This window comes from Choloepus didactylus, chromosome 15, assembly GCF_015220235.1.
Source record: "Choloepus didactylus isolate mChoDid1 chromosome 15, mChoDid1.pri, whole genome shotgun sequence".
Classification (NCBI taxonomy): domain Eukaryota; kingdom Metazoa; phylum Chordata; class Mammalia; order Pilosa; family Megalonychidae; genus Choloepus; species Choloepus didactylus.
Genome location: NC_051321.1, coordinates 70,060,344 through 70,072,680, shown reverse-complemented (window position 1 = coordinate 70,072,680; position 12,337 = coordinate 70,060,344). Strand labels below are relative to the sequence as shown.

The 12,337-nt window shown below is 39.5% G+C and overlaps 1 protein-coding gene across 11 annotated transcripts in view; it reads left to right on the top strand.

Annotated features, from left to right (window-relative positions):
• USP54 (ubiquitin specific peptidase 54) overlaps positions 1 to 12,337 on the top strand; it is a 175,335-nt gene that overhangs the window by 136,995 nt on the left and 26,003 nt on the right. For all 11 annotated transcript variants that reach the window (XR_005211808.1, XM_037804115.1, XM_037804116.1 and 8 more), the window contains 5 exons: positions 1,742 to 1,873; positions 2,052 to 2,432; positions 2,667 to 2,898; positions 3,876 to 4,009; positions 11,165 to 11,332. Coding sequence is in view for 10 of the 11 variants with exons in the window: in XM_037804115.1 (XP_037660043.1) it covers positions 1,742 to 1,873; positions 2,052 to 2,432; positions 2,667 to 2,898; positions 3,876 to 4,009; positions 11,165 to 11,332 (1,047 nt within the window). In the remaining variant the exon portion in view is untranslated. The remainder of the gene's footprint in view (positions 1 to 1,741; positions 1,874 to 2,051; positions 2,433 to 2,666; positions 2,899 to 3,875; positions 4,010 to 11,164; positions 11,333 to 12,337) is intronic.

The following is a 12,337-nucleotide window of genomic DNA, read 5'->3' as shown; positions in this document are numbered from 1 at the left end:
TTCCCACTCCTGGATTATTTTGAAGCATATCCCAGGCCTCAAATCATTTCTCCCATAAATATTTAAGTATGTATCTTTAAACATAAGAAATCACTTTTTAAACATACCATTATTGCATTTAAAAATATTGACAATATTTCCTTAAAACCACTAAATAACCAATGAGTGTTGTATATCCAGTTAACTTATAATTGTCGTAATTTTTTAGTGGCTCTTGTGTTTGATTCATAATCCAAATGAGGTCTACACATTGAAAAGGGTTGATAAGTCTTTTGTATATTTTAGTTTAAAGAGTTCCCCTCTTTTTTTCCTTGCAATGTATTGTGGAAGAAACCCCTGGTAATTTGTACTGTGGTTTTCCCGCAGGCTGAATTTTGCTGATTATATCCCATGGTGTAGTTTAACATGCTTCTCTATCCTCTGTATTACTTGTTAATTGGTATTTGGATCTAGAAGTTTGGTCAGATTCATGTTGGTTTTCTTTTGATGACTACTGCTTTAGTTGTGTTGGATGTGACTTTTAGACCTTATTTCTGAAACTGTGAACCAGGGAGAAGCCAAGGATAAACAAGGTGTATTTTCCTGGAGAGTCAGTTTTATGTTAAGGTTTCTTTTTTGGGGGGTGGGGATGGGCAGGGGAGTATGCCCCAATGGTTTAGCATTTGTAATATTGAGTTATTACAAGTGATTTCCTCTTTTCTTAAACCTTTCTTGTGGGCCTAGAGGTAGCAAAGGGATCACGTAAAAGGAAAAAAAGATTGCATTGGCAGTTGATTAAAAATATATATCCATATCACTTACATTGCTGATACCTGAATGTGCACAGAGATTTTCATATATTTACATATGAAAACAAGTTTTTCTTAGCTCTCAGGACATTTGAGAACTTAGGAGGTTTCTTCTAAGCCTATCTTCCAGCTTAATTCAGCTGCTTAATTCACTTCAGGCTTCCAGTAGCTTAGATGATTATATTTTTTAGATCTGCTTCCCTACAGGGGAGCACTAACCTTTGTTACTATCAGATCATACTCACATATTCATATACTTGGGCATGAAGCAGATAAGTCATATAAAAGAGCATGGGTCTCCTGGGTTTCCCCAGGATTGGTATTGAGAAACTATGAAATATAATTTCCTGTTGGAGCCAAATTTAGTGAAGCATGGGGTTGGGGATGGGAAAGAGATTTACTCAAAGTTGAAATGTTCTCTTAAATGATAAATGTTCAATGATGGCTTAGGGCTGGGTCTTTAAGCCACACAGAATTAGAGCTCTGTGGCCAAAGGCTGAAGCACCTGGGATAATACCACATGTACTAAAAATCAGGCTTTACTTGGTATTTGTTGCTAAAGTAATTGATTAATTAATAAAAAGTTTTGTCTTCAGTTTATGAGAGTGAAGATATATGGGTATATGGCATTTTTATACAGTCTTTAAAACTTTCACCTTTTAACAGTTACCAAGTAATATAACCTTCGTTCTTCTGGGTCACTGGGAAAGATTATGAATTGGATTGAGATGACTTATTGCTCAGGAGGAAATGAAAATTGGAAGCTCTCATTAAATACTTGAACTTCCCTGCATTTGTCTACTGAGAGATTCCTGTTACCCTTAAATCAGATAGCCTTGGCTGCTACAGCTTCTGATCCATGGGTATAATAAATATGTGGCACTGCCAAAGTTCTCAAGACGACAGAGGCCAATCTCAAATACCAGCTCATCCCCGTTTTCTTATTCTTTCAGGACACCTGACCGATAGCGAATGTAATCAGAAACACACATCCAAGAAAGGGTCACTGACAGAGCGCAAGAGGAGCTCTGGCCGGATTAGGAGGAAAGGCGATGAGCCACAGGCCTCAGGGTACCACAGCGAAGGCAAGCCACTCTGCATGCTCTTCTCTCTTCAGTCATCATATCAAACTTCTGTTACACTCCCAGACTAAGCCTGCTTCTTTCTCCTCAATAGGGCTTATCCTTACTTTCTAGAGCTTGGGGTCTAAGTATCCATGATCGCTTTAAATATCTATATTTGTCTTATTCTTTGCGTTTTTAGGAGAAACACTGAAAGAGAAGCAGGCCCCTAGGAGTGCCTCCAAACCATCCGGCAGCACCAACAGGCTGAGGGATTTTAAAGAGACAGTCAGCAATATGATCCATAACAGGCCATCCCTGGCTTCTCAGACCAATCTAGGATCTCCCTCTGTGGGGAGGGGAGGAGACCAGTCTAACAAAAAACCTCCTAGGAACCTTCCCTTGCAGACCCAAGACTGGGAAGTAGAGAGTACCAGCAGTGAATCAAAATCCAGTTCTTCCAGCAAGTATCGTCCAATGTGGAGACCCAAACGGGAATCTCTGAATATTGACAGTATCTTTAGTAAGGACAAAAGGAAGCACTGTGGCTATACTCAGCTTAGTCCCTTTTCTGAGGATTCAGGTGAGGAGATACTTAGGGAAGAATTGGGCTTTTAAAAAGAATAAGGTTGATTTATATATTTTTAAATACCAGGTTTTTGGTAAAATTGTCAAAGTGCATTTTTACCCTAATGTTGAACATTTTAAGGATATGAGTTCAATGACTGAATAGCGGGGGGAGGAATTAGTTATCTCTTGATTTTAGGCAGATGCTAAATCTCCCTCCTTTTCTATACTTGTCCTTTGATTGGGATAGCTAAAGAATTTACACCGGATGAACTCAGCAAGCCACCTCCCTACCATATCAAAGTCAGTGGGCCAGACCCCCGGTACAAGCCCTGGGGCCCGGCACGTCCAGGCTCTCACCTTTTAGAGCAGCATCCTCGCCTAATCCAGCGAATGGAATCGGGCTATGAGAGCAGTGAGAGGAACAGCGGCAGCCCTGTCAGTCTGGATGCAGCCCTGCCGGAGAGTTCCAATGTTTGCAGGTATTGTTGTTTGGCCTAAGAATAGAGGCACCGTCCCTTGCAGCAATGCGAGCCACCTTCTTGGGGCTTTTCAGTTATGTCTCAGACAAGTAGAGAGATGGACTTTATCACCATCCTGTGGATAAGGAAAGTATTGTGTTTTATCAACTTCTTGTAGCAACAGCACCCTCTGCTGGGAAAAAGTACGAAGGCATTTGAGAAAGGAGAGCAAGAACTTTCTATTTAAAGTGTTATGTAAAAAAAGAATTGTTTCATAAATGGCTTTTAGTGAAAGAATGAATTAGTAAATTAAAACTTACATAATCCTGAAATTGGAGAAGAAACCCAATTGTTGTTTATTCTTGTCATCCATTTTGGGAAGGGTTGTTTTATTTTGTTTTGTTTTATTTAGAGGCTCTGAGATCCTTTGTTTTATGAGACTAATTATATTTATAGTCTCATAGGATAACGGTGACAACTCAATAGTGCTCATCACACCCTGCTCATAGGGCCCAGTTTACTCTTTAAATTTCAGATCTCCAAACATTGTTTTTACTGACTTGCCACAGAGGCAAGTTTCCTCACTATTTCCTGCTTTGAGAGGAGTCATTATCTCGACTTTAGGGGTAGTAACCACATCTCATACTCCCCCATTACTCCTCCCTGATTGCATGACTCTGTTCAGTTTTACTTATGGGAGGATGCTACAAAGGTGTAAGAAAGAGGAAGGCAATCCATGTGAGAATGATGTTCATTGATTTATTCATTCAATAAGTTGTCAATGTCTACTATGTGCCAGGCACTGTGCAAGATGAGAATAAGGTGAGATAAGACAAGGAGAATGAGTGGATATTTCAGTTTTTCAGAAGTAGTTCAGCAGCAGTGTTAAGTATATTAGCTTAATGTTTTGTTATTTTTGTTGAGGGAATTTAGTTCTAGGAATGTTGCTATTAGCATTCTTCTGATGCTATCACTAGACTCTTGGTTCTCTTTTGAAGGGATCCAAGTGCTAAGAGATCAGTTGGGCTGGTCCCTGCCTGGCGTCACATCCCAAAATCTTGCAGCAGTAGCATCCTGGAGGTGGACTCCACAGCATCCATAAGTGGCTGGACGAAGAGTCAGCCCCTCTCAGGTAAGCAGGAAGGTACTGGATTTGGGGGACTGGATTTGACTACCAATTCTATTTAGTAAACAGCCTCACTTGAGCACGTTTGAAATTAGAGGACAGTAGCAGTTTGAATATTCCATCAGTATTTGTATGTGGAGGCATTTGAGTTCTGCCCCATCTTTGGATTTATGTATTTTTTGCTCTCCATCATTCCTTACCTGAATGTTTATTTCCACCTTGGAGAAAGCCCTTGTGGGAACAGGAAGAGACAAAAATATGATGGGCATCTCTATTCCTCAGAAGATTAACTCCTAGGGCCCCCCTGGGTAGAGGGGCAGCCTCTTGGGAATTGGCTCTCTTATTGTTTAGTACCATGAACTGAGATACCAAAGGAGGAAAGACATGTAGGCCATGAGAACTGGGAAATAAGCAAGTCAACCCACTCCTACCTCAGCCTTTGTATCTTGTCTGGTATCTCTAGTTCTGTTTTGTTTTCGCCTCTTGAGTATCCCTTGTGTTATCATACTCCATCCTTGTCAAAGTAAGCTCTCAAAGAATGCTTTGACCCATTCAGATTAAATGTAAGGGACTGAAAACAGTTTAAAGTGTGATTTCTCCAAGGTAAACAAATGTTTTAACAAGTCAAAGCCTGAAACTAAAGAAATAGTGGAATTTCAGTAATAAGATACCAAGGCTGGTGATTTGAGGTGGTTAAAGGGTATACTGCATTAAGAAGAGACCCAGACCTAATGATTCAAAATAAATCCTTGACTTTCTCAGAGCTAAAAGTCGAGGTAATAACTAGGCAGTCTCCCCAACATGGCTTCTCTTTGTGAGATGCCTGAGGGAAGGTGATGAGTATCCAATATGGTTTAATCTGCTGAGGAGTCTGGGGACTACTTGTCTAACTTAGAGATTAGCCTTCTCTGAAAGATGTGTCATGGTTTCATCTCCTTTTCTTCTGGTCTGTTAGGTCAGTTGAGAGTAGGGTGTGTGGGCAGAAACCTAATGAGCTTCTGGATATAGACCTGTGACATCAGATGCCAGCTTACTAGGGAGGGGAGGGTAGAATACCACATGTGCCACTTATAAAGATGGGGCCAGGAACATTACTGGTCTCACTGCCACTCCTCTTGACAGCTATTAAATGTTCTCAGAGATGGCTGGAAGGGAAGTGTGCAGCAGCAGTGATAAACAGGGAGCCTCCTTTTAGGTATGAGTGCCTTAGGTTGTTGACATCTGAAAGAGCAGACTAATGCCTACAGATACAGGTATCTCTGGCTTCCTGGGCTGGAGTAGATTATAGTTAAAGACTCGTGGAAGAAATGCATGCTCCCTAAAGAAATTATATATTTGGTTTATTTCCCACATTTTAATTTATTTTGAGTTTAGTAATATTGCATTGAGAAACTTATGTGATCATGCATAAGCCTATTCTGCCTTCTCTTTCTTTCAGATGGCTTTTTAGCACAGTAATGAGTCTCATAATTTCCCTAATAGCCCTCAATTCTGAACTAGCTGGATAGAATCCACAAGATTCTTCAACTGGTAAAAGATACTTAACAAGGAGTTATAACAAAATTCCTCATATACTGTATAACCCCACCATCCTCTTTGTATAGTAAACCCTACTTATACCCCACAATTTGATCCAATCATTTTATTCTGGAACAGAACAAACATTTTTATTTAGTGACTTTGATTACTCTTTTAAAAAAAACAGTATGAAAGAAAAGGGGCTTGTAACAAGTCCAGCAATTCATTAACCTGCCTTTCCTTGAATTGAAGTGATGTAGCTATTATGGTATACATCTTTCTACCTCTTTTTCTATGCTTATACAAATACATATATAAGATTATGTACATATATACTGGTCACCGCCATTTTTTAAAAGACTTTTTATTTTGAAATACTGTCAAACTTACAGGGCTGTTACAAAAATAAATACAAATCCCATACACAGAACTCTAACATACTCTCACCCTCACAAATACCCAGATCCCCCAATTTTAACATTTTGCCACCTTTGCTTTATCATTCTGTCTATTTATACATCAGTTTATCTATCTTTCTATTTATCTGTCTATTCATTTTTCTGAACAAGTATAGGTTGTATACATCATGTGCTCCTATATTTCCTAAGACAAAGATATTCACTTATGTGACCACCTTAAGTGCAGTTATCCAGTTCAAGAAATTAACATTGATATAAACCGTACATTTTATATTCCAGTTTTTTCATATGTCCCAGTAATGCCCGTTTAAGCCTTTTTTCCTCCCTTGTTAGATCATGTCCTTGTTAGATCATGTCCAGGATATTGCATTTAATTGTCATCGTCTCTAGGTACTCTTTTTTTTTTTAGTTATGGGAACATATATATACCATAAGCTTTCCCATCTCAACCACTCCCAAGTATATCATTCGGTGGGGTTACCATATTGACAATATTGTGGTATCCTCACCAGCTTCTATTACTTAAACTTTCTCAACTCCTCAAACAGAAATGCTATAACCGTTATGCATTAACTCCTCATTCCCCCTGCCCTCTGTCCCTGGCAACCTGCACTCTAATCTCCATCTCCACGGGCTTGCATATTCTCTAATATTTTCTTTTTTTTTTTTTTTTTTTCCATTTTTATTGAGATTGTTCAGATACCATACAATTATCCAAAGATCCAAAGTGTACAATCACTTCCCCTGGGTACCCTCATACAGCTGTGCATCCATCACACTTAATTTTTGTTCAATTTTTAGAAACTTTTCATTACTCCAGACAAGAAACAAAGTGAAAGATGAAAAAAGAAAAAAAGGAAAGGAAACTCTAAACCTCCCCTATCCCTAACCAACCCCCCTCAATTGTTGACTCCTAGTATTGATATAGTACGTTTGTTACTGTTTATGAAAAAATGTTGAAATACTACTAACTGTAGTATATAGTTTGTAATAGGTATATAGTTCTTCCCTATATGCCCCTCTATAATTAACTTCTAATTGTATTGTCATACGTTTGTTCTGGTTCATGAAGTGATTTCTCGTATTTGTACAGTTGATCATGGACATTGCCCACCATGGGATTCAGTTTTATACATTTCCATCTTTTGACCTCCAACTTTCCTTCTGGTGACGTATATGACTCTGAGCTTCCCCTTTCCACCTCATTCACACACCATTCGGCGCTTAGTTATTCTCGCATCTTGCTACCAACACCCCTGTTCATTTCCAAACATTTAAGTTCATCCTAATTGAACATTCTGCTCATACTAAGCAAGAGCTTCTACATTTCTTCCACAAGGCAGGAGGGAGAGTCAAAGAAGGTAGAGAGGCAAAAGAAAGAGGAAACAAAAAAAAAAATGACAGCTAGGAAGCAGCAAAAGGAAAAATAACCTTAAATCAAAGTAGAATAAAGAATCAGACAATACCACCAATGTCAAGTGTCTAACATGCCTCCCCTATCCCCCTCTCTTATCTGCATTCACCTTGGTATATCACCTTTGTTACATAAAAGGAAGCGTAATACAATGATTCTATTAGTTACAGTCTCTAGTTTATGCTGATTGCATCCCTCCCCCAATGCCTCCCCATTTTTAACACCTTGCAAGGTTGACATTTGCTTGTTCTCCCTCGTAAAAGAACATATTTGTACATTTTATCACAATTGTTGAATACTCCAGATTTCACCAAGTTGCACAGTCCCAGTCGTTATCTTTCCTCCTTTCTTGTGGTGTCTCACATGCTCCCCATCTTTCTCTCTCAACCATATTCATAGTTACCTTTGTTCAGTGTACTTACATTGTTGTGCTACCATCTCCCAAAATTGTGTTCCAAACCACACACTCCTGTCTTGTATCACCCTGTAGTGCTCCCTTTAGTATTTCCTGTAGGGCAGGTGTCTTGTTCACAAAGTCTCTCACTGTTTGTTTGTCAAAAAATATTTTGAGCTCTCCCTCATATTTGAAGGACAGCTTTGCTGGATACAGGATTCTTGGTTGGTGGTTTTCCTCTTTCAGCATCTTAAATATATCACACCACTTCCTTCTTGCCTCCATGATTTCTGCTGAGAGATCCGCACATAGTCTTATTAAGCTTCCTTTGTATGTAATGGATTGCTTTTCTCTTGCTGCTTTCAGGATTCTCTCTTCGTCTTTGAAATTTGATAATCTGATTATTAAGTGTCTTGGCGTAGGCCTCTTCATATCTCTTCTGTTTGGAGTACGCTGCGCTTCTTGGATCTGTAATTTTATGTCTTTCACAAGAGATGGGAAATTTTCATTAATTATTTCCTCTATTATTGCTTCTGCCCCCTTTCGCTTCTCTTCTCCTTCTGGGATACCAATGATATGTACATTATTGTACTTTGTTTCATCCTTGAGTTCCCGGAGATGTTGCTCATATTTTTCCATTCTTTTCTCCACCTGCTCCTTTGCATGTAGGCTTTCAGGTGTTTTGTTCTCCAGTTCCTGAGTGTTTTCTTCTGCCTCTTGAGATCTGCTGTTGTATGTTTCCATTGTGTCTTTCATCTCTTGTGTTGTGCCTTTCAGTTCCATAGATTCTACTAGTAGGTTTTTTGAACTTTTGATTTCTGCCGTATACATGTCCAGTTCTTCCTTTACAGCCTGTATTTTTGCAATATCTTCTCTAAACTTTTGGAATTGATTTAGCATTAGTTGTTTAAATTCCTGTATCTCAGTTGAAGCGTATGTTTGTTCCTTTGACTGGGCCATAACTTTGTTTTTCTTAGTGTAGGTTGTAATTTTCTGTTGTCTAGGCATGGTTTCCTTGGTTATCCAAATTGGGTTTTCTCAGACCAGAACAGGCTCAGGTCCCAGAGGGAAGAAATATTCAGTATCTGGTTTCCGTGTGGGTGTGTCTTAGAAAATTGCTCCACCCTTTGATGCCTCAGGTCACTGCGCTTTTCTGCCCAGCAGGTGATGCCTGTTAGCCTATAATTCTTGACTGGTGTGAGGAGGTATGGCCGTGTTCCCCCAGGCTCTGGGGTCTGGTGCTGAATGGAAAGGGCCCCACCCCTTTCCTCCTAGAGAAGACAGACCCCTCAGGTGGAGGTCATTAGCATTTCAATGGTCTCGCTCTCTGCTTGTGGTGTCTCCACCCTTCCCAGAGTCACAGCCCTGGAAACTGAAAATGACTGGGGCTTTCTCCACTGAGCCAAAAAAGAAACAGATAGTCCCCTTCAGACCCAGTCCAAGGTGACCCTCCGGCTCTCCCAGGTCAGTCGTCACCCAAAGCCTCTGTCTGTTTTTTGGGGCTGCGTACCTGTAGTGAGCAGTTCACACTCGCTACTTAAAACCCCAGTTGGAGCTCAGCTGAGCTGTATTCGCTTGCTGGGAGAGAGCTTCTCTGTGGCACCACAAGGCTCCGCAGCTCGGGCTATGGGGGAGGGGGTCTCCCGACCTGGTTCCGCAGGTTTTACTTACAGATTTTACTTACAGATTTTATGCTGTGTTCTTGGGCATTCCTCCCAATTCAGGTTGGTGAATGATGAATGGATGGTCTCGTTTGTCCCCCTGCAGTTATTCTGGATTATTTACTAGTTGTTTCTGGTTTTTTGTAGTTGTTCCAGGGAGACTACTTAGCTTCCACTCCTCTCTATGCCGCCATCTTGCCCAACTCTCCCTCTAATATTTTCTTTATAGTTACCTTGGGGCTTCAATTTAACAGCCTAAATCTATAACATTCTTGTTTTCTTTGGTATCAACTTAACTTGAATAGTACACACTATGTTTCTGTACCTCTCTGTGTCCCTCCCCCCATCAAAAATTATGTGTCTATACATCGTGAGTCAAAAACTACTGGTTTCTCATTACATTTTATGCATTTGCTTTTTAGATCCTGTAGGAAGTCAAAAGTAGACTTACAAACCAAAAATACAATAGTACTGTCATTCATAATTACCCATGTTCTTACCCTTACTGGAGATCTTTCTTTCTTCATGTGGCTTTGATCTGTTGTCTATTGTCCTTTCCTTTAAACCTGTAGAACTCTCTTTAGCATCTCTTGTAAAGGCAGTCTAGTGTGATGAACTCCCTCAGCTTTTATTTATCTGGAAATGTCTTAATCAATGTTTTTTTACATTTTTTTAAATTGAGATTGTTTACATACCATACAATTATTCAAAGATCCAAAGTGTACAATCAGTTGCCCCCGGTACCAACATACAGCTCTGTAACCATCGCCACAATTAATTTTTTTTCAATTTTTAGAACATTTTCATTACTCCAGAAAACAAATAAAGACAAAGAAAGGAAACTCAAATCCTTCCAACCCCTAACCACCCCCACTCCATTGTTGACTCATAGTATTCGTATAGTACATTTGTTACTGTTGATGAAAGAACGTTGAAATACTACTGACTGTAGTATATAGTTTGCAATGGGTGTATTTTTTCCCTGTATGCCCGTCTATTGTTAACTTCTAGTTATAGTGTCATACATTTGTTCTGGTTCATGAAAGAGATTTCTAATATTTGTACAGTTAATCACGGACATTGCCGACCACAAGTTTCACCGTTTTATACATTCCCATCTTTTAACCTCCAACTTTCCTTCTGGTGACATACGTGACTCTGAGCTCCCCCTTTCCACCACATTTATGCACCATTCAGCACTGTTAGTTATTCTCATAGTGCTACTGTCATCTCTGTCCATTTCTAAACATTTAAGTTCAACCTAGTTTGAACATTCTGCTCATAATAAGCAGCTGCTCCCCATTCTTTAGCCTCGTTCTGTATCCTCGTAATGTGACCATCTGTGTTATCTTGGACAAGCTATTTATCCCCTTTGTGACTCGGTTTCCTTATCCCTAAAATGGGGATAATAGTGTCTACCTCATAAGTTGTGAGAATTAAGTAATATAATATATGTAAAAGTGCTTAAAATTATGCTTGGCACATTGTAAGTACTCAACAGTTGTTAGTTGTCATGTTGTTATTGTTGTTATGAAACATTGAGTAAATATTTATTATTATTATTATTATTATTATTATGGTTCACTGTGCTGGTCCCACTCTGAATCACATATGGAAAGTACTACTCAAAACATTAATTCCAAGTTGAATCTGAGATTTCCAAAGGAAAAGCGATTCAGTGGCTATAAATTCAACAGGTGCTTATTCCTGGTATGGAAATGTAGCAACTTATGATCTCTCTTGCTTGTATCCCAGGTGGGGAGATATCTTCTAAAAGTGAACTGGATGAATTGCAGGAAGAGGTGGCCAGGAGGGCCCAGGAACAGGAACTTCGAAGGAAACGGGAGAAAGAATTAGAAGCAGCTAAAGGCTTTAACCCTCATCCCAGCCGCTTCATGGACTTAGATGAATTGCAAAATCAGGGTAATTGTTTTGTGAACGTTAAGTTGTGGGTGTTGGGAACAGAAAGAGGTGGAAGAAAAAATTATGCAAGCTTTTAAGTTCTCTGTCTTCTCTTTAGCAAAGTTAATATTTTATCTTAATTCAACCATTCCTGTGAGAGTTAAAGTAGGAAGTGACAAGCCTATTGATTGGAGATAGGTACTGATTTTGGGGACATCTATTAAAAGCCTATAGATTAGAGATAAAATATATTTTTTATGAAAAATGCTTCCCATGAATCTCTTTAGAAGTCATAAATCAACTAGTCACAATTCAGAAATAGCGGAACGGGTAGGGAGCTACACTCTACTTGCTGGCAAAAACATCCCTTTGAGATTTTCCACCTATAGCATCAGGGAAGTGGATCAGCAAAACAGGAGCAGAGAACAGAGCCTGACTACCTTTGATCCTGTGATGACTCATCTTTCAATCTCACACAACTTGCATGGGCTCTACTTAAGCTTCCCACCTGTATGATGTTAATCACTTTCTTTCTTCCTAGAATTTATTTAGGATGCCACTTAGTGCCAAAAGAAACTAGCCTTCAAAATAAGGGTCCAACACAGCTGAGGTATCTACCTTAAATAGGCCCTGAAACCTGTATCTTGTCATCTCACTCTCTTGCCTTCCACTTGCCGCCCCATCAGTTGGGTAGTACATTAAAGTTAGGAGGGTTTCCCACTGGCTATATTTTATTGTCAATTCTTCATACACTCTGGTTCAGCATCTCTTGGAAAAGCAAGGAATGGAGTGCTAAGATTCTGGAGAATAAATATTAAAATCTAGTACAATAAAAAATAAAATCTGGTGCAGTGATTGATCCACTATAGTTTGCCTAGATCACTGTAAAGTAGGTAACTGTCCTGTCTTGTTTCTTTTTTTTTCATTATGGCTCTAGCCACCTACTTCTGATTATAAAGTTTTCCTGGGGGTTGGGCGGCCACATCTCGGAAGGTGGGGTGGAACCTGAATGCCAAGTTCTTCAGA